We start from the raw sequence: 22,690 nt of genomic DNA on the forward strand, positions 1-22,690 counted from the left end.
CTAGGTCAGCCGTCAGTTTCCTGGCTGAATTTGGTCTGCCCATTTTGTCATACTCCAAGAAAAATAAAGATGTAGAGGCCCAACTCAGAAAAAACTAAGCGCTCTAACCTCCCCACCCCAAATATTGTTGACGATCGGACTATTGCTGTAGCCCACCTCTCGAAAGCAACACTTTTCACCTTCCCTTCTAGCCTCAACCTAAATCTCAGTATTGCAGGCGTGTCGGTACCTTTCTTCACCGATGTGTTGTTGAGTTAGGCTGCTGTATTGGAGGAGTTGAGTCGTCATCTGTCAAGAAATGGATTGTGAACCTGAGCATTTGAAAGGTGCTGCACCTGCAGTAATGCAGTGTGTCAGATCATGGGATTAAGAAGGGAGCTGTGCACGCCCCCCCCCAAAAAACAAACAAACCCAAAACAATACAAAAAACTCTTGATCAATCCTTGTTCCAACCCTCACCTATGGTCACCAAAGCCAAAGCTTGTAGTTCAGTGGCTAAACAGAGATCACTTCCAGAGATGGCCGAGTTCACTTTTCTCAACAGGGTGACAAGCTCAGCGATCCTGGGTGTCCTTGAACTGGAGCTGCTGCTTCACCAAATTGAGAAACAGCTGTTCAGGTTGTGGGGAGACCTGGTGAGGATGCCCTTAACGGCCCACACTTGGAGGTATGCCTTGCACAGCCGATTTGAAGGAGATCTTTGGGAAAGGCTCGGGGACACACTGGGAGGAGGACATTTTCAAACTGGCCTGGGAAAACAATGAGACCCCCTCAGGAGTGATTTAAAGGAGGTCTTTGAGGAAGGTACCTCTGTGCTGCCGGTTGTTGCTGTGACCCTGACCCAAAAATAAAAACACTGCAGACATTGATGTGTAGCGTGATTTATAGTGAAAAGCGCTAAGTAAATAAGATTGTATCCTTTTTACTTTTAGAAATGTCTCATGGCGTGTGTGTGTAGTGTGTGTGTGTGTGTGTGTGTGTGTGTGTGTGTGTGTGTGTGTCTGTGAGAGAGAGAGAGAGAGAGAGAGAGAGAGAGAGAGAGAGAGAGAGAGAGAGAGCAAGAAAGAAAGAGAGATATCTGCTAGCTAGCACAACTTGGATCTGCCACGTCATTATCTTACCACAAGATGAGAATAAGGTACAGGATGATACCACTGGTGCTAGGGTGGTTTCTGACACGTTCCAAAATTCAGATTTCAATCAGCGCGTTATTTATTATTAAGATCTATTTAGTTTTATCATTTTTCATTTTACTCCACTTAAGCACTTAAACGCCGGTCAGATTTATTTAGAGGGTGGACTCAGACACATGTGTTTGTTGTAGCGTTCAGAGGACAGACTCATTTCTGTACACCTTCTGACCAAAAAACACATTTGCCTAAGTACAAGCTGTATGTACACTTTTAATTTCCCATTTTGCAACTTACCTGTAACCAATTTTTTTTTGTAAATAAAATAAAAGCATGACAATAAAGCTTGCACAACCTAGAAGATCTTGCACGGTTGGTTTTTGACATTATGTGTGTGCATGCGTGTGTGTGTGTGTGTGTGCGTGCGCAGGTCTGCTGGTGGAATCTGGCTAGGTAAACAGTTGGCCAGAGCCTTGTGTACCGTGTTCTAATTGAAGTGGACTACTTCTTCCCAATTAGCAAAATACTCCTTGAGCTTTAAAGGGAAAACCCAAAGGGTACAGTGTCTAGAGGCCTCTTTGAAATATGCACCGGAAAAAATTAATAACTTGGCTATCCAACATCAAGCAAGCAAATAATTAGGTTTTTTTTGTTGTTTTTTTGTTGCTTTTTTCGCCCTGGCTTTGAACCCCTACCTCTTCTAGTTTTACCAGGTCAAGGTAACACGCTGCTGATGAGATGCACTTCAAACGACTAGCGAGGCCTTCGGGCTTACACCCAGCAGAGGGCAGTGTGGTGTTGAGGTGAAACACAGTCCCTCACTAATGCAACGGCATCGCCCAACCAAACACTGCCCAAGTGTTTGTCAAAGGACGTGTTTTCCTATACTGTCCAACCAAACACTGTTTTCCTTCACGGCGATAGCGAGGTAAACATAGCATTGTAGCCAGCCTAATGTGGCTGCAGCAAAACTTTGCCACTTGTATTGTTTACTGTAATGGAAACATAGCTTAATTCCAATTAGCGTTTACACTTTTCTTAACGAGTATCAGGCTTTAAAACTGGGTGTAGATTTAGAGATGTTAGCCCTGGTAGGTCTTTATTGTTTTACTGTTTGGTGGTTACCCAATGTAATATTTACTTAGACGTTGATCTCGTTCATGATGGTGTGTTGTCCGGAAGACTGTGTGATCTGTCCGCATACTGAATAGGCCAAAACGCTGCACTGACACACGCCGGTCTCCAGCGCCTCGCCACACACAGACACTGCCCCTCTTCTGTCTTCCAGACCTGAGGCCGGAGCATGCCTCACATTCCACACACACACACACACACACACATACACACACACACACACACACACACACACACACACACACACACACACACACACACACACACACACACACATACACACACACACACACACACAGAGCGTGCTCGCCCCAAATAGTAACGGATGTGTGTGTAAGCAGTAGTGTTGAGCATTCAGGGGAACTCCATCTTCGTCATTTTTCTTTTATAATTTTTCTTGGATCAATCAGCACAGACCCCTCCCCCCACCCCCACCCAGGTCACGGTGTGTTTGAACTCCTACCCTCTGGCAAGTGCTACAGAGCAATGTGCACCAAAACCACCAGACACAGGAACAGTTCCCCCCCCCCCCATAAGCCATCTCTCTCGTGAACACTTAGCAGCATGGTACAATAATGGACACTTATTAAAAATAATAGTAATATTAATATTATTAATTTATATAGCGCCTTATCGAGACAGCCGAAGTGCTTTATTATGTTTACTATTTTATTTTATCTATTTTTATTTTTATTTATTTTATACAGCTCAAATTATATATATATATATAATTATTATTTTATCATTTGCAAACCAGAAATGTCCACATTGAATAACAGGAATGAATTGGCCAGCAGTTGCAGACATAGATATAAGCACCCATTTTGAAATTATAAATAAATCATGAAAAATAGACAAATACCAACCCCCCCCCCCCATTGGACAGTTAGCGATCACGAGTTTTTGAATTTTTGTATGTTGCACCTCTCCTTCCCCATTGGACACTGTGCACGTGACGTGCATGACGAGGCAGTAAATGGTGTGTCCTCTCCTCGAGCAGCTTCATTGACAGCTGATGATTGTTTATGGCATGAAACAGGCTTGTATTGTCTCAAAGAATTTACTCGACCCACTGGATTATTTTGCTCCTTCTTTGTTGAGCCACTTTACCTACAATTGAGTGTTTCTTTTAACAAAGTTTTATATATATATATATATATATATATATATATATATATATATATATGGATGAGTTCATCCATTATCCAAACTGCTTATCCTGCTCTCAGGGTCACGGGGATGCTGGAGCCTATCCCAGCAGTCATTGGGCGGCAGGCAGGGAGACACCCTGGACAGGCCGCCAGGCCATCACAGGGCCAACACACACACACACACACACACACACACACACACACACACACACACCTAGAGACAATTTAGTACGGCCGATTTACCTGACCTGCATGTGTTTGGACTGTGGGAGGAAACCAGACTATCCGGAGGAAACCCACACAGACACGGGGAGAACATTCAAACTCCACACAGAGTGCGACCGGCACAATTGGCAAGGTTGGACTACCCCGGGCTCGAACCCAGGACTGCACCACTGTGCATATATATAAATCCAGTGAGAGCCTGTTTCATGCCATAAGCAATCATCAGCTGTCTATATATATATATATATATATATATATATATATATATAACTGTCTTAAAAGAAACTCTCAATGGTAGGGAAAGTGCTCAACAAATAAGGAGCAAAATAATACAAATAAGGAGCAAAATAATACTTGACTCACTGGATATATATATATATATATATATATATATATATATCATCTTATATTATGTAAGATATAAGATATCCATTATATTTATTTTTTTTATTATGTCAATATGACAATTTGTAAACAGCCTCACCTACGTATCTATGATGTGTACTATCTCTATAAACCAGACGTGCAATACAAAAGTACAATTGTAAATACATATTCAACTGCTGTATACTGGTTACAGTTATTGCTGTTATTGTTGTGGTTGTAACAGGTATATAATACAGTATGTAGCTGTGTGGTGGACGGTAGGGGAACATATAGTGTATACTTCTGGCACATAGATAATATAGTGTAATACAGTGGGAGTATATAGCATTGTATATGGGTTGTGGAAGTTGTGGCATGGCATGGCACATGGTATAGTGTATGGAAAATAGTACATAAGTAATATGGTATAATATATGGGAATAGGTTGTTGATTACTCAACCATAAAACTCTGTGTAGTAGTGACATATCGGTTATGCATGCATGCTTGCCTCCCATGCCCTGTTGTTGTTCCATTTATTTCTTCTTTTTTCTTCTTTTTCGTTTGTTTCTTCTTTTTTGGGGGGTGAGTCTGCAAGTGCTAGAGGCTGCTGTGAACCAGAGTCAAATTCCTCATGTGCATAGGCACACTTGGCCAAGAAAGCTAATTCTGATTCTGATTTGACAAATCTTTTGATTCAATAAAGAGAGAGAGACATTTCATTCCCATTTTGGACTTTTATATCAAAATGCTAAAGTTGTCACTGGACAGCAGTGGCCAAAAAATAAAACAAAACAAAACAAAACAAAACAAAACAAAAAAATACAAAATCCTTTCAAACATATTTGAGTCATATTCCCATTTATGTAAGGCCAGTGCTGTATTCACGAGAAAACATTGTAAGGCAACACGTGGTTTCATCTATACAGTTAAAATGCATTATCAAATACAAACTGTATTTCAGATATTATAAATATGCAATAACTTTGGGAAATTATTCAGTGCATTTCAGAATGTTTTATGTTTGTACTGCAGTTTAAGTTGCCAAAATAAACAGAAGACAATAATAAATACTATTAGCCTGATTTTTCCAACATATAACACAATTAAAATTGAACAATTGGTACAGAATTATTATCAATAATCGCATACATTTTCATCATGTCATATACATCTAATTTGTATTATATGTATAACAGACTATACACACACACACACACACACACACACACACACACACACACACACACTATATGTATAATAGACTGAGTCAGGCAGATAGTATGATATGTTTGTTTGTAATGCTGTGTGCTAATGTTTTTTGTGTGTTAGCATAATTTAGTTTATTCAAATTCAACCTGTCTCTGCTAAACTTAAATTATTTCCTAATAGATTTTTAATTAAGAGTCACAACGTATCCGAGGCATGTGCACTCAGTTCATCTGAGATACAGGCATAGTTTTTTATTTTTCTTAACGTAACACTGGAAGTATAGACTACATTTTCCATTTCCGGTGATCGCGCTACAATGGGCTACTGCGTTGTAATAGGCACCGCTGGCATATACAGTACAGTCTGACTCGCTGATCTCAGTACAGATTCAAACACACCGGAGAGTCTCTCGCCTGCAGACGTCCCTCGTCCTCACCTCAGGAGACGCTCTGTCTTGCATTGTATTCGCAGTTGCTAGTCAAGTTGATCTTTGCTAGTGAAGCTGGAAATGGCACGCCATTGACTGTCCACCTCACACCCAAACAGTTGTAGTGTTTTCTGGAGGTTTTTCCTGCAGCAGATAAACCAATGTCATAGAAATGATAGAAACAATATCGTGAATAATTTGAAATCAGTCTTATCTGTAGTTGACACTGAATTTTTTTTTGTGTGTGCGCTGTTGTTTGTTTGTTTGCTTTAGAGCCCACCTTTTGTTGTTGGATGTAAACCACAGCATCATGAACAGTGACAAAAATATGTTGTGGGTTAATGTAGTTCATCAAACCGCTTGACGTGAGGATTTTTAGGACGCTCTCTGAGGGATTACAAAGTATTGATAGGGTTGAAAGCAGGCAAACAATGTAAGGTAAGAGTTTTTGATTGATTACATAGCATCATTTTCTTTAAATATAAAAAAAAATCTGTGAAATTATAACAGCTGACATGAACATGCATGGACATAATTTACATGAAAAATAACATTTTGCATATTGATTCTAAACCTTACCATTGCAGCTTGCCAAATATACACGAACACCAACTTTCTGGCATTCAGTACACATCTGCAAAGAAAAAAAAAAAATCAAAGTAAGATGAAACTGTGTACCTGAGAAAGGTAAAGTAACATGTTTTGCACTGCTTAACATGAGCTGAAGAAGACTTGCCTGTATGAAGAGTCTGGCTCCAGCAACATCAACAAATACCACACTGCTGCAGTCAATTAACACCGCCTGCACATCATTTTCAGATGTTTCTGCATGGGGGAAAAAAATGTCAACATTGCATGACAATATTATCTATATTTAATGAAAATCAACACAAAAAGTGAATAAATACTCATAACCTATAAGAGCAGAAGCATCAAACATGTATCGATATCAATATCAGTATCAATTACTGTGCTTAACCAGTGAAAACAGAATCCCTTTGGTTTAAATTTGAACCAGCCATGAATGAGACACACAGCACCATGGCCCACCTATTCAACAAAGGCACCACATGTGTAATAATTTCTGTTGTGAATTGTCCGATGTTGGTAGATAAAATCTATTTTTGATGATAACTCCCCCCCATCCCCATCCATAATTTTTATTTGCTTACCCAATTTAAAGAACTCATTTTCTGATGGAAACCACGTGTTTGCAACGCCTCTCTCCTGAGGAATAATTGGGCATGAAAGAAATGAGACACGGAAACTGGATTAGATGTTTTGGTGCATGCTCGCTGGATCCGGCCTCTACACTATCCATCTAGCGGTCTTACCACGGTGTTGACAGTGGACTCCCTCTCCCTCTTCTCCAGGGCCTTCATGGCCTTTTCCTGGCTGCGGATCCTCTCTGGCGTCAGGTTCAACAGCTTGCTCACCTCCTCTCTGAAGAAACTGCGGTTGCCATAATAGATGGGTCCATTGTAGTTCAGGATCTTCACTCCTGGCACTTCATAGCACTGAGGAGATGACAAGATCACTCTAACTTTTTTTCTTCTTCTTCTTTTTCTCCCCAATTGCACTTGGCCAATTACCCCACTCTTCCAAGCTGTCCCAGTCACTGCTCCACCCCCTCTGCCGATCTGGGGAGGGCTGCAGACTACCACGTGCCTCCTCCGATACATGTGGAGTCACCAGCCACTTCTCTTCTCCTGACAGTGAGGAGTTTCGCCAGTGGGACGTAGCGCGTGGGAGGGTCCCGCTATTCCCCCCAGTTCCCCCTTCCTCCCGAACAGGCGCCTCGACCAACCAGAGGAGACACTAGTGCAGCGACCAGGACACATATCCACATCCAGCTTCCCACCCACAGGCATGGCCAATTGTGTCTGTAGGGACGCCGACCAAGCTGGAGGTAACATGGGGATTCGAACCGGCGATCCCCATGTTGGTAGGCAACGGAATAGACTGCCACGCCAGAGGGACGCCCCCAAGATTACTCCATCTTAATCACGGGACACAGCTGCTTCTGCCCTTAAGCTAATGATTTAAAACTGATTTCATTCCATCTGTGTATTGAATGGAAACTGAGTCCAAGACAGTAAGGACCTGTTCAAATTATATTCAATAGATTTAGCCCATGTGTCTGGAGACCTACTATTTGGAGACCTATGAAAAATGACAATCTGTGTTTTTGTATTGTTTTCTATCTAAAGATCGCACTTTAAATAAAATCTCATGCTGATGCAGGAGCCCCCCCCCCTTTTTTTAATGCCTCTCAGGGTGCCACCTCTTTCCAAAGATGAAACACTTTCAGCGTTTACTGAAGCGCCCGGCTCATCAATGTCACTTTTAGTTCCACCAGACACTTTGTTATTTGTCCTTGTACATACATACAACGAAATTCGTTTTCTGCATTTAATCCAGTGGGCAGCCACAATGTTGAACCTTTTTTTTTCTACTTCCTTACTCAGGGGCACAGACAGGAGTATTAACCCTAGCATGAATGTCTTTTTGATGGTGGGAGGAAACCGGAGCACCCAGAGGAAACCCACACAGACACAGAGAGAACATGGAAACTTCACACAGAAAGGACCTGGGACAGTCTGGGTTTCAAACCCAGGACCTTCTTGCTGTGAGGCAACAGCACTAACCCCTGGGCCACCGTGCCACCAATAAACCAATGCACTGACCAATAAGGATGAAGGGGAGGAGGAAGAAATGAGTAAATGAAAGCCAGATCTACTTTGTCAAAGCAGAGAGGAGACCCCAAAACAAATCAAACCAAAATTAATCAACAAAAGTTTCTCTCAATTGCTGAGACGCACTTCCCAAAGCATTAACCTCATTCTCAGAACAGGGCCTCAAAACCCCACAACATTAACACAACTGGCCACAGCTCTATTTCAATTCTCATTGTGTTTGCACAAAATGCAAATACTAAAACACATTTTGCAAAACACTAAAGGCAATTATCATTGCATAGACATAATTCTCATTGGTTCATGACATTGGTTCATGACATTCAAAACAGATTGTACTATTGTCAGTCGTCTATATACATTTCCCACTCACATTGACAGAGCAGTTCATTGCTTAAATCATTGAATACAAATTAGTATGTGCAGTGTTGATAGGAATGATGCAACAAGCAGATGTCAGACAGGGGTAAGAACCTATCTTTGCAAGAGGATGAGGTGTTCAAATGCATGGTGGTGTGGCAAGAGGGAGAGGAACACATAGAAGACAGGGAAAAGGGAGGGGAGAGCCAAGGCATCGTCAGGTAATCCCAAATGAAATCCAGGCTACCATTGTAGACCATGTAGTCAACCATGGCCTAAGTTTTGCGGGGGGCAGGTGGAAAGGTGCAGCCTCAGCTGAGCCGGTCTTCTGTGGCTTTGATTATACGGATGTACAGGAATGAAAACAGGTGTGCGACCACAACACCACACAACACGTCACATACATACTGCACATGACTGCATCCCTGTAAACCTGGTCAGACCATACTGCAAAATCTCAGACTACACTGAAGAATCTATTGACTTTATCCATGAATTCATTAGCAGCGAGCCGTCAGGGCCTTCTAGGCCTTCGGTGAAGGCCTAAGACTCCACTGAAAAGGAAAACACTTTCATAGATATAATACAATCTTCTAATCAATCTGTTAAAACAATATAGCCCAAGTAAAAAGAAGTGTCCTCTCACCTTACTGTGGTTTTCCAGGGGTCGATATATCTCTGTGTTGCTGGCCCTGCCAAGCACCGAGCAACCAGCCCTGTTGAAACATGAGCCGCTGTTGGGATATTTCTTAAAATTATACTGTATGAGCTATGATCTGCGTAGCCTGAGATTTCTGAAAAGGAGTATCTCAGTCAAGAACTTTCAAAGTTCATTACTTCGACAGTTCATGAGTGGTGAAAAAGAGTAAGGTAATTTTCAAAATCCTTGTTTAGAAGGATATATTTATACCCTTTGTATTTGGGCTTAATAATACCAAGAACAGGACATAGTATATAGCACACCTGTTGTTGATGATGAGAGCATTATTGACAACTCATTTACGCATTCAGCTAAGCAATGCCACTCTTCATATTGAATGTTCAGCAAGGGAAAAGGAAAATGTACCTCTGTGTACGGCAGATGACAGTCATCATAGAAAAAACCACTCCAATGGCTAAACCAAGGTCCACATTTAGTACCACAACAGAGAGCCAAGTAACCATCCAGACCAACTGTGCAAAGACATGCCCACAATAAAGCATGGTTGTAATACAATGATCAGCACTCTGAACATGTCAGCTTATGTCATTTAAAGTAACTTCCACCCAAGCAGTCTGACTGCATGTTGAATTACAGCTCTGATTTTAATGGTGTATTAACTGTACGTTATTAGCTTCTTGTACCATGGTCAATACCCAAAACTTTACGGCATGTGGTGTGCTTGGTGGTCAAATGCAACCACAAATATAATGGAGGAGACATCATTCTACTGTAGGGGGCCATCAAGATCTATGCGTTCCATTGAACTTGGCAGGAAATACTGTGGGACGTTGCACAATTGCAGTTAAATTTCTGAACATGAAATTTTCACAAAATATTTTTTGTTGAGCAGAAATATTCTCTGAAATATTCTTTGCACCACTGCACTTTACTGCCTCTTATTTCGCCTGTATAGTCAATGCTTTTGTATATATCTGAAGATTGTTTTGTTGTTGTTCTATGTTAAGTACACTGTGAGAGCCATGAAACCGGAATCAAATCCCATGTGTGCGCAAACTTACACGGCCAATAAACACGATTCTGATTCTGATTAAAATATTTTCATTTCAATAAGACAGAGTTAGTACAGCAATTTGTTTGTTTTTAAGATTCACTTTGCAATGCATTTTCAGGCTCATTTGAAGAATTTACCAAAGTATAGCTTCCTCTGAAATCAGTCAAGTGTCAAATGGTGGCAAACCACTTGTCAAGGAGCTACAGTCACAATCTTGCTCAAAGGAAGTTGTAGGAAAGGTACAAATCATAGTATTTTGTTCCAGAAAAGATTAATTAATGGTACTGTTTTGTCTTAACCAAAAGGCAATGGTACGAGTGGGGAAATAAAATCTGAGGTGTGTAGTTACTGAAAAAGCTTGGCTTTTTGACTGCTCTTTGTGAATAGAATGTTAAACGAATCATTACCAGGTAGATTATCAAACATTCATCTTGCAATTTGTGTATTTTTTCTATTCCAATTAAGGGCTACCACAATACACTTAACCAATACACACTTAATTTCATGCCTTATAGCTCTGTCAATCAATGCCCTTACAAAGTCAATCTTGCTGATTCTCCATAGGTCAGGTAAGTCCTGGAACTGCAGGAACATCTGCCTGAGACTTGCCACATTGATGCATGCCAGCACTGCCTGCAAAGAAAGACAGGTGGAAGGTACTCATGGAAGTACTTTCTCTCTCTCTCTCTCTCTCTCTCTCTCTCTCTCTCTCTCTCTCTCTCTCTCTCTCTCTCTCTCTCTCTCTCTCTCTCTCTCTCACACACACACACACACACACACACACACACACACACACACAAAAACACATAAAAACCTACCTTGGGCAGGAAGTAGAACAGAGGTCCTATCAAAAGCAGGACAATCAACACCACCAGACTGGTGAACAAACCAGAGAGCTGAGAAAACACACATATCTTATGTGACCACAAAAGAACATTGTGACCATTTATCTTGTATCTAACATGGTTAATCTAACTATTCTCTGTTGCTCTGTTGCACTCCTTGAGGTTTCTTCCTATTTTTCCCCCTGCTGAAGGGTTTGTTTTAGGGAGTTGTTCCTTATCCGATGCGAAGGTCTAAGGACAGGATGTTGTGTTGCTGTAAAGCCCACTGAGGCAAATTTGTAATTTGTGATAATGGGCTATACAAATAAAATTGACTTGACTTGACTATTGTACAGAACCATTTCTTTGCTGTGAGGCAATAGTTACAGGTATACTGTACAAAGTACAGCAGTGTTGAATTGTTTCTTCAAAGAAGTACAGGGCAATCAAAAGGAAATAAAGGAGAAATTAAGACATATTGTCATCTAAACTACATTGATACCATAGGAGTTAGCAGTTATTGACATGGCTACATGTGTCTTTGTCATTGACTTTGACGATGACGCAATAAACGTGACAAAGCTATTACTATGATAACCTCTGGGTGTAGCCTTCTTCCCATATTCTAAAAAAAAAAAACCCGCTAGTTTGATAGATGCGTTTCAAGTGGTGGACTGAATAAAATAGAGCTTGTTCATTTTCTAGAGGAAAGGGAAATGCTGAAGGTGATTACTGAATAAGAGGTCTGTACCAGTGACCACTGGCCATCAATCATACATGACAGTGTGCACACTGAAGTCATAAGAAGTAATGGGTGCAGTACCTGTGTGTATCCTCCTGCACTCTCCAGTATGTTAGTAGTGGCCAGTGTGGCTGAGCTTGGGAAGCAGGTGAAAAGAGAAGACACGGTGTTTGAAATACCGTGTGCCAGCAGCTCCTACAGTCAAACAGAATACATGAGGTTCAATGCTGAGAATTCACGCTTAGCTTGCTTGTAAATAATAATAATAATAATAATCCATTATCCAAGCTGCTTATCCCAACCGGGGTCGCGGGATGCTGGAGCCTATCGCAGCAGTCATTGGGCGGCAGGCAGGGAGAGACCCTGTACAGGCCACCAGTCCATCACAGGGCCAACACACACACACACACACACACACACACACACACACACACACACACACACACACACACACACACACACACACACACACACACACACACACACACACACACACCTTGGGACAATTTAGTATGGCCGATTCCCCTGACCGACATGTCTTAGACTGTGGATGAAACAGGAGCACCCAAAGGAAACCCAAGCAGACACGGAGAGAACATGCAAACTCCACACAGAGGATGACCGGGACAACTCCCAAGGTTGGACTACCCCGGGGCTGGAACCCAGGACCTTCTTGCTGTGAGGAATCAGGAATCAGGAACACTTTGTCATTTCACTTCATGTACTTGTGTACATGAAATGAGATGAAATGCCATTTCCCCTAACCCACAGCAGTATAACACAAAGACAAAAATTACAAGAACACACATATTCAAACTAACACATCCAAACCACAAAAAAAAAATCACTCTTCAAGGAAACAAACGCCAGCTAGGATGACTGTTGGAACCGCTGGTCTGCATAGGCTAGCAGTTAGCTTAGCCCGCCCTGCTTCCGCATCCTGTCAGACTGCCCTCAACGTTTCCTCCTCGGGGCAGCTCCAGGCAAGGGCTGTGGTCCCCGGGCCCACCGGATGAAGCAGACCAAGCTCTCCCAGCCAATCCAGCGCCAGCTCCCCCAGCCAGACACCCTCGACACACCTCCCCGCACCCCTCACGACGGCATCAAAAACACTACAGTCAATGCCAGGTGAGGCTGCCGCCAGACCACCCTCGGTGTTATCAGAACTGCCGATCTGCATGGGCTAGCAGTTACCTTAGCCTGCCCCGCTCTCCCAGCCGATCCAGCGCCAGCTCTCCCAGCCATCAAACGAAGGCAAAACTTAGATGCAGACGTGGACAAAGACACTGCATGGACCCTGGGTGAGGCCACCACAAACGTTAACGCACGCCGCCATCTTCCGACAGCAGCACTGGGCGAGGCCGCTGCAAACATGGATTCGTGCAGCCCTCTTCCCACACCGTAAGCAGAAACCACTGCGCCACCGTGCCGCCATAATAATAATAATAATCATCATCATTACATTTATATAGCACTTTTCTAGACACTCAAATCACTTCACATTGAAGGGGGTAACTCACTTCAACCACCACCAATGTGTAGCACCCACCTGGGTGATGCACGGCAGCCATTTTGCACCAGAACACTCACCACACACCAGCTTGAGGTGGAGAAGGAGGAATCATTGAACCAATTACATGGGCGTGATTAGGTGGCCAGATGGAGAGAGCCAGGTTGGGGATTTTGCCAGGACACCAGGGAACCCCCTACTCTCTAGCATAAGTGCCATGGGCTCTTTAATGACCACAGTGAGTCAGGACCTCGGTTTAACATCTCATCCGAAGGATGGCATCTCCTACAGCACAGTGTCCCCGTCACTGCACTGGGGCATTGGGATTTGATATTTATTGGTTTTATTAGGATCAGAGGGACGACTTCCCCCTACTGGTCCACCAACACCACAGTTTTCTCAGGAGGTCTCCCATCCAAGTACTAGCCAAGCCCATACCTGCTTAGCTTTCGTGATTTGGCAGAGCCAGGTTACATGTTGGTATGGCTGCCATAAGTAAGTTTGGAGAAAAATATTACTACAGTCCACATAAAATCAACGGGTAGCTTTATCACTGAGGGCCCATACCTGGTTGGGATGAATGGAATAGCCATGTTTATCAGCGTAGATCATGGCCAGTGAGACTGACACAGCATAACCAACAAATGTTATGGCTACCGTGTCTCCAACAATGTCAGGGAAAGTGTGCAAGGCAGGCAGTCGCGGACTTGGGAAGCTGACAACAGGAAAAACATAGTGAGGTCACTGTAAATGTCACAGTGAGTCATTGGTGATTTTTGCCAAACCTACAAAGACTTACCCAGCTGGGATATGTCCGACAATCTGAATGTCATAAGTAGAGTCAAGGGAGGAAGCATAGGCCACTCCTGTAGCAATAATCACCTAAAATTAAAGGGAAGAGTCATGACTCATTCTGTGTTAAGTACGACATTCATCAAATTCGTTTCCTAGGGTTTGAAGAGCAGTACGTGTTGACAGTGGGCAGTCTGACCGTTAGTATTTCCACGGGAATAGGTGTGCGCAGGCGTTGCCGAAATCGCATGTTGATCTCCTTAACTGGCACCAGGATGGCCAAACATACCAATGAGATCAGCAGCTCAGCCACGTTAGTGTGAGGCAGGTTCTCTATCACGGATGCTAGGGTCTGGAAAAAACAAACAATGGATGATGGCCAATCAGTGCCAATGGTCAAAGATAAATAGATATACATGTGGATTCTGTTAAAAGGCAAGGCAATGCAAGTTTATTTATATAGACTGTTTCATACATGCAGACAATACTAAGTGCTTTGCATAAAGGCATAAAATCACATTAAAAAAAGTAGTTTGTTCCAGTTGTGAGCTGCATAATTACTGAACGCTGCCTCATCATGTTTTTTTTTTTATGCTAGGAACTACCAACAGAGCAGCCTTAGATGCCTTTCACACATGCAGTCTTTCCCTGAAATGTTCACTTCCTGCATGGGGTCATGTGTGAATGAGAGCAGGGATCGATATTCAGGGAACTATGTACCACCAATATCCCACCTCAAAACCATGTAAAGTGCCTTTCTCAGCGGGAGATTGACAGGCAGATTGGTGCAGCATCAGCAGTAATGCGGATGTTGTACCAGACCGTTGTGGTGAAGAAGGAGCTGAGCCGGAAGGCAAAGCTCTGAATTTACCAGTCAATCTTCGTTCCAACCCTCCCCTATGGTCATGAGCTTTGGGTAGTGACCGAAATGGTGAGATCACAGATACAAGCAGCTGAAATGAGTTTCCTCCATAGGGTGTCTGGGCTCAGCCTTAGAGATAGGTTGAGGAGCTCAGACATCCAAAGGGAGCTTGGAGTAAAGCTGCTGGCTCCTTTCACATCGAAAGGAGCCAGTTGAGGTGGTTCGGACATCTGATTAGGATGCCTCCTGGGTGCCTTCCTTTGGAGGTTTACTGGGCACGGCCAACTGGGAGGAGACCCCGGGTAGACCCAGAACTCGCTAGAGGGACTACATGTCCAATCTGGCCTGGGAATGCCTTGGGATTCCCCAGGAGGAGCTGGAGGGTGTTGCTGGGGAGAGGGGCGTCTGGAGTGCCCTACTTAGCTTGCTGCCACCGCAACCTGACCCCGGAGAAGCTGCTGCTGATGATGATGAATAAATCAACTTTATTTCTAGAGAACTTTTCAAAAACAATTTTACAAATTGCTTCACAGACATAAAAACAGAAAATACACAATGCAATCAAGAAATAGAAATATGGATAAAAGAGAATGAAATCAAAATCTTAAGAAAAAATAAGAGAATAAAAGAATAATACAGGCGGCATGGTGGCGCAGTGGTTAGTGCAGTCACCTCACAAGGTTCTGGGTTCGAGCCCTGCATGCTCTCCCCCGTGTCCACGTGGGTTTCCTCTGGGTGCTCCAGTTTCCTCCCACAGTCCAAAGACATGTAGGTCAGGTGAATCAGCCATACTAAATTGTCCCTAGGTGTGAATGTGTGTGTGTCAGCCCTGTGATGGACTGGTGGCCTGTCCAGGGTGTTTCCCTGCCTGCCGCCCAATGACTGCTGGAATAGGCCCCAGCATCCCCACGATCCTGAGAGCAGGATAAGCGGTTTGGATAATGGGTGGATGAAAGCATAATACAAAGAGAAAACTCAAATTAAAAGCAATTTTATAGAAATTAGTTTTTAGTAAGAGATGGCGGTTATGGATATCAATTTCATCCATCTGCGCGGACTGAGAGGAGCTCCCTTATTTGTGAATCTGTCCAGTTTCCAGCCATTCTCGAAAAAAAAACCAAGAACTTGTATGGCAGTTATCAAATTACCTGCGAGGCAAGGCAACAGTCACAGATTCAAATACATCATTAGCGGAGTTTTGTGATCTGTTCACTCACTCCACATGAAAGCGTCTTTCGCCATATGGACATAACCCTTTACGTGTGCTTCACTGCAATGTTACTGCTTTCATTCACAACGCAGTGTTACCGGCATTTTCCTTGAAATGTTACATGATCTTGAGGTGGGGAATTGGAGGTACAGATTTCCCTGCATATCGATCCCTGCTCCCATTCACACGTGACCCCATACGGGAAGTGTTCCTGAACACTTCAGGGAAAGACTGCATGTGTGAATGAGGTATAACATTTCAGGGAAAATGCAAAAGATGGAAATGTTCCTGCATGAAGCTACATGTGTGGAGCGGTGCCTGAAAGCTTATCCAAGTAACTTACCGAGAACTATGTGTGAAAGGCCCTTTAGATGATTTGAGAGGTCTGGAAGGTTCATAATCTAAAAGCAGGGCAGTGATGTATTTTGGCCCTGAGCCATTAAGAGATTTATAAGCAAGGAGCAGTATTTTAAAAATTATTCTGTGACAGAAGCCCGTGAAGGGATCTGAGAAGTGGAGTTACATGTGCAGTCTTCTTAGTCCTTGTCAGAACTCCAGCAGCAGCGTTCTGTATGAGTCGCAGCCATTTGATAGCTTTTCACAGGAGACCAGAAGAAAAGACCATTACTACAATAGTCTAGTCTACTGGAAATAAAGGCATGGGTTTGTTCAGATCTTCTTAAGACACGAATCCTCTTATTCTGGCTATGCTTTCAAGATGGTAATAAGCCAACATTTTCCAGAAGAAGTCAAGTGATCATCCCATGCCTCAGGAGCCAAATAGATGCCACCACCACCACCCTGCTGGCTGATCTCGTTTGAGGAGCATTGGTCTCTATGTCAGTCCTGATAGGTGAGATACTGGGATGGATCAGGCTCAGTTCATTGATGAATACGACAAACAAGTGCTGACAGCCCGAGCCATCCTAGACTGTCATGTATGTCTGCATTTTCCATTTCCGTTTTTGGTCAACACCTAGATTGTAAAGTATAAATGTAATAATACCGTGGTTTGAATTTGAGTGCACTACTGAAGTTCACTGTGCCATCCACAACTTTTACTTTGACTGTACCATGGCTGATTCTGTACACAATAATGAGCACCAAAAGGCCTTCGAGAACAATCATATCACCATAGCACTTATTTGTAAGGAGGGCATTACATACAATCAAAACATTGAATTAAACTATCAAAAACTAATTGCAAAGCTCTGCTAACCTTGAAGAGGGAGAAAGTCCCGGTGTGTCGAGCGAGCCGAAGTCCCAGCATGCTTTGCAGCTGGGAGACAGTGACATGGAGGGCAGCGGCACTGGTGAAAGCCTTGACGATTGGCTCTGACAGATAGGTGGAGAGGAAGCCCAGCTGAAGACCAAACATGCAGAGCTGGAGAGCCAAAGATTAATACACGATATCATGCAAGGTTCACGTCAGGAAATTTGCACTAATCGTCTGAACAAAAAACCCCGCGAGGGAAGATGTGTCCTCCACCTGTCTACAGTTATAATGCTTAACATGATTTAACTTTGTGTTTACCCCACATCTTTACTCATTATATCTCATGTACTGGTAATAAAGCTTGGGAACAATTCAGTATTATTGTTTCACACCTTTCAGTGGTATTGTAGGAAATTCGGATATTGTTATATCATCTTACACGATTTTATTAACTAAATCGATGATAACAAGAATCTATTACCTAAAATTTCTCACAAAATCAGGTGTGAAATATTTGAGGGGGCATCAGTTGAAATTAGCTTTGGTTTGATATCATACTCTACCTAACAGCTCAACGTGATGAATCTCAGTTAGATTTGTAAATATATTTATGCATATGTTAGTAGATATTGTGATATATATCGATATCTCTTAAACTTTCCATCTGATTATTGTGATCATGCTCTTTTCCGTATTGTCCAGCACTAACTAACTAATAATAATAATGATGATGATAATGATAGTAGTACCATGACAAGTCCTGAGAGCAGTGCCACGGCTGAGGCCACACCAATCCTCTGGGCCTGGAGGTCTGCTGCCTCAGGACTGCTGGCATTGAGCTCCAGAGGAGAAGGTACCAGCTGCTCCACAACAGAGCCTGTCATCAGACTCACCACAGCAAAGGTACCTGAGACACGAGCAGTCATGTCAACATCAGCAGGAAAACACATCGACTCATGTAAAGGTCATCAGTCCAGAGAACATGAGAGAAGACACGCAATAACCACTAATAGATTTATATATATATATATATATATATATATATATATATATAACAGCTTGCAGAAAGAAAAAAGCCACATCAATCAGAATGATATCAACTATCATCGCATGGCTTCACTGTGAAATGTAGTCGTGTCTGTAAATTAATGGAGCTGTGATCAAGGGGGGAGTCTGTACCTGTGGAGACGTGGCGACCCGTGCCAAACAACATGTAGAGGACCACAGGGAAGAAGGAGGTGTAGAGCCCGAATATAGGTGCCACAGATGTGAGTAGAGCAAAAGCCATGCCTGTTTTGGGACAGACAATCAATAAAACATGTCCTTTTTGTGTCAATTCAACTTACAGTAGGCTGTGTCCAGAATGAGTAATCATCCCCAGCACAAAACCAACATACCTGTCAATCATAGGTATTTGTATTATACTATTTTAGGCTCCTACAAGCTTAATAGGGCTGAACGATATTGGGGGGGGGGGTCGACTTTGCAATATTTCTGTTTTTTGTTTTGTTTTTTGTTTTTGTTTTTGTTTTTTTGCTTTTTGGGGGGGGGGTATGTATTGCAATATTAAAGAAAAAAAGGAGCAACATTGTTTCAACATATGCAACTTTTAACTTCCAAAGCTCCATATTTGCACAGAATGTATCACTCTGGTAATAACTATAGGGGAACTTTAGAGGGGGGAATAAGGCAGCTGTCCAAGATGTCATTTAAATCAGACTAAATTGCATTATTTATCAGGTAAGCTACAATATTTTTCTTCAAGAGTAGACATACACCAAGTGGACCTTGCGAGATTCTTTAAGTGTTGGCCTGACATGCCTGGTATGGGGCCAGTTCGCCTTCCATTGCATCCTTCGTAACGTTTGCTCGTGTATAATAGTATTGCAATGTCTGTTCTGAGACTGTACACCGTATTCAGCCCGACGGAATAGCTGAGAATGTTTCATTCTGAATTAAGAGTAATTCAAAGCCCCAAAGGTCCTTATGATATCAATTCAATCTTCACGGTCAGAGACGGGGGAGGAAAAAACAAAACAAAACAACAACAACAACAACAACAACAACAACAACAACAACAACAACAAGTGCAGTTCTCTGTGGGTTTGGACGCGCTCGGGACGCGGAGTGCCTGGCTCGCGGCTCGGGGATCCACTGAGCACGCCCGGGTTTCGTTACGTGACGTCGCTTTTGTTCATTCTTTGCTCACCTTGCGGAATGTGGAGTATACCGACCGTCAGTCCCGCGATCGTGTCTCCTAAAATCCATTTCTTGAGTCTGTATCGGGGCAGCCAGTTTAAAATGGGCACTCGCTCCTTCAACAGGTGGAGGCAGGCGCGCCGTGAACACCTGCAGCTCTCCGCGAGCCTCCCCCGGAGCCGCGCAGCCCCACCTGGGGGCTTCTCCTCGCTGCCGTACGCTTGTTTAAAGCGGTCCTCTGTGTAAATACTCCTGTACACAGCCACGGAAGCGCTCATCTTCTTTCCCTTTTTGTTTTTCTTTTCCTCTCCAAATGAAGTGATGAGAGTTTTACCATCCAACCTCCTTAAAGTCAGAACTGATGTCTGTTACATGGCGTATATATAGCAGACCCGGCCCTGGCACGAAGAACCTCTGCGCTTTCCTGTTAGATGCTTCTTAGCCAATGACTAGCTCTAAGGTCAGCCTTTTTCTCTTTTTTTCTTTTGTGTGTGTGTTTTGGTGTTGAACTGCTTTAGGGGTATTTTCACCTCCTTGGCAAAGACCCCTGTAAAGGTGCACACACTTATCCAACTTTCTGCGAGTAACAGTAACCCTCTGGGTCCTAATGCTAAAAGTGTTTTTCTGCAGAAAGAAAATAATGTGTACTCACGCCTCACAGACACGCGAGCGCACACACGCACGCACGCACGCACGCACACACGCACTTAGCTAGACAGTCCTTGCCTGCTCAAAGACCCTCCCTGTCAACTTGTCTCCGGAGAGCAGCGCGGGAGGTACAAGCTAGGAGGTACAAGTCCTACAATGTGTAGCACTGTGAAAAGCCCAGAAGGGATCAAAGTGGTATTGTCGGTGCATAAGAAGTGTAACCTCAAACCGTGGTGTTATTACAGGTGTTCATTTCCGAGAAGGATGGATGTCAGTAATGACTGAGCCTTTAAACCGCGTAGCCATAAAAAAAAAAAGCGTGGCACCCATGTGAAACTCAATCACACGTGGCGGCTGGGTTCAGGGATCAAACCACACCTTGACTCTGATCAGGGATTCGTTAAATTTGCCTTGCACTCTCTTTACTAGTTTAAAGTTGCTAAATTTTATGCATTAACTATTCTACATTGCCTCGCTGTGTGTGTAATCTATGATGTTACATTATAATGCTGTTTTTTTGTGTATTTTGTGCATTCGACACCTATATATAGTGCATGTCTGTGCATCCTGGAAGAGGGATCCCTCCTCTGTTGCTCTTCCAGAGGGTTCTCCCATATTTTTTTTCCCAAATAAGTTCTTTCTTGTCGAGTCTATCCTCATTCGGATCTAGGGTCCAAGGATAGAGGCTGTCGTATACTGTCATATTGTAACGTGCATGGATAAGTAGACACGTCGGTCCTTGACTGGCGGGTAGGGGCCTTTAGTCGACTGGTTAACGTTGTCGCTTGCGGAGTAGGAATCACGGGTTCGCGTCCCGACCGTGGCGGTTCCTGAGCTGCCCCCCGAATTCGCGACAACGTATTGTTGTATACGGTACTGATGGTAAAGCCCTTCAGAACCATCTTGTGATTTTGGTCTATACAAATAAACTCGACTCGACTCGAGAGGTGGTGTGTGAGCTGCTGGTTTCGCTTAAAGATGGGGGGATGCAAAGGATGTTTGGATAGCAACAATCTAAGTGAAATACATGTAAAGTCTATGGATCTGTGAGCGTGTGATGTGGCATCGCTGGCAGTGGGTAGCTTTACGTGCAAATAGCCCGCCAGCCTATTTGGGTGTTGGATGTAATTGCAATAGACAAAAAGTCTGGACCATTGTGCTTTAGGAATAGCTAAGAATACTGTCGTATCTATCGAATAAAGGATCTAATGAAAACAGTCCAAGCTGGCCAGCAAAAATATGTGTCATATAAAACCTCCTGTATCACGGTTTGACCACTCAGTGAAACAGATAAGAATCTGCAGAGAGCTTCGGTCAGACTCCAGTGAATACAAACACTATTACAATGGAAATGGAGAATTTGTTTTGGTGAAGGCCCAAACTGGAACCCATGAATAAGCCTCTCCCCTCCAGTGGGGTATGCATCTACGTGAAGAAATACACGCAGTGTGGCACAGCTTTCCGCTCTCCCCCCGGGGTCAACCCACCGTGCTGGTTTGAGCGGGCCGAGGTTGCAGTGCGGCTGCAGGTTATAGGACATTCTGAAACTCACTCACTCACTCTCTCTCTCTCTCTCTGTCTCTCTCTCTCGCGAGGCCTTTTCTGCTAAGACAAACCACCTTACAGTGCAATTTGCTAACGCGCTGGCTGTAAAATGACCAATAATGGACAATTTTAACACGTTGCGTCATCTTTTCAGAAAAATTAATCAACGCCGTGAGACGCTTGGTAATTACGCGCGCGCGCAGCAAGACCTCTGGAGCAGGGTCAAATAGTCCGGCTCTGATGACTGTCTCTATTTTAGACCATGATTATAGATCGTGTTCAGCGAGGTTTTAGCCACCTTGTTGTCATTGCATGGATTAGACCCAGGCAGGCAGGCAGGCAGGCAGGCAGGCAGGCAGGCAGGCAGGCAGGCAGGCAGGCAGGCAGGCAGGCAGGCAGGCAGGCAGGCAGGCAGGCAGGCAGGCAGGCAGGCAGGCAGGCAGGCAGGCAGGCAGGGGGTGTGGGTGAGAGGTCCACATCACTGGCTAAGACGCGTTACTGGGAGCGGTGTGACGCGGACTCTCTGGTGTTCCGAGTTAAGGAAAGGAGCAGATATGCGGACCGCGGATGGTTTCCTTCCCCCCTTCTCTGCTCGCAGCGTTGCTGTCTGTCCGGCGGTGGGGACGCAGCCGTATCGCCGGGCCGCCTCTGGAAGAATGCAGGCCATTGTGTTGATCGGTTCCAGACAATTTATGAATGCACCGACGGCGTGGTGTGTCCAGTGACT

The 22,690-nt window shown here is 43.6% G+C and overlaps 1 protein-coding gene across 1 annotated transcript; it reads right to left on the reverse strand.

The window, feature by feature from the left end:
* Positions 1 to 4,746: 4,746 nt before the first annotated feature.
* On the reverse strand, positions 4,747 to 20,098 carry slc26a10 (solute carrier family 26 member 10). The gene is made up of 18 exons (XM_056274423.1): positions 19,781 to 20,098; positions 18,751 to 18,861; positions 18,321 to 18,478; positions 17,575 to 17,739; positions 14,483 to 14,635; positions 14,291 to 14,373; positions 14,059 to 14,206; positions 12,063 to 12,176; positions 11,234 to 11,311; positions 10,953 to 11,048; positions 9,767 to 9,873; positions 9,347 to 9,416; positions 6,979 to 7,161; positions 6,817 to 6,871; positions 6,381 to 6,469; positions 6,224 to 6,278; positions 5,925 to 6,031; positions 4,747 to 5,788 (listed from the first exon to the last, which is right to left on the reverse strand). The coding sequence occupies exons 1-18, from the start codon at positions 20,046 to 20,048 to the stop codon at positions 5,750 to 5,752; spliced, it is 2,079 nt and encodes a 692-aa protein (XP_056130398.1). The 5' UTR covers positions 20,049 to 20,098; the 3' UTR covers positions 4,747 to 5,749.
* Between the last annotated feature and the right edge of the window lie 2,592 nt (positions 20,099 to 22,690).

This window comes from Lampris incognitus, chromosome 2 (genome assembly GCF_029633865.1).
Source record: "Lampris incognitus isolate fLamInc1 chromosome 2, fLamInc1.hap2, whole genome shotgun sequence".
Classification (NCBI taxonomy): Eukaryota; Metazoa; Chordata; class Actinopteri; order Lampriformes; family Lampridae; genus Lampris; species Lampris incognitus.

Bases quoted from the DNA above. Each gene is read 5' to 3' on its own strand.
- slc26a10 (XM_056274423.1), bottom strand. From the start codon at position 20,048: ATGAGCGCTTCCGTGGCTGTGTACAGGAGTATTTACACAGAGGACCGC. The intron at 18,479-18,750 runs GTACAGACTCCC...CTCGTGTCTCAG, and splicing joins GGGTCGCCACGTCTCCACAG to GTACCTTTGCTGTGGTGAGT. The intron at 5,789-5,924 runs GTGGGCTCTAAA...TATCTGCTGCAG, and splicing joins TTTACATCCAACAACAAAAG to GAAAAACCTCCAGAAAACAC.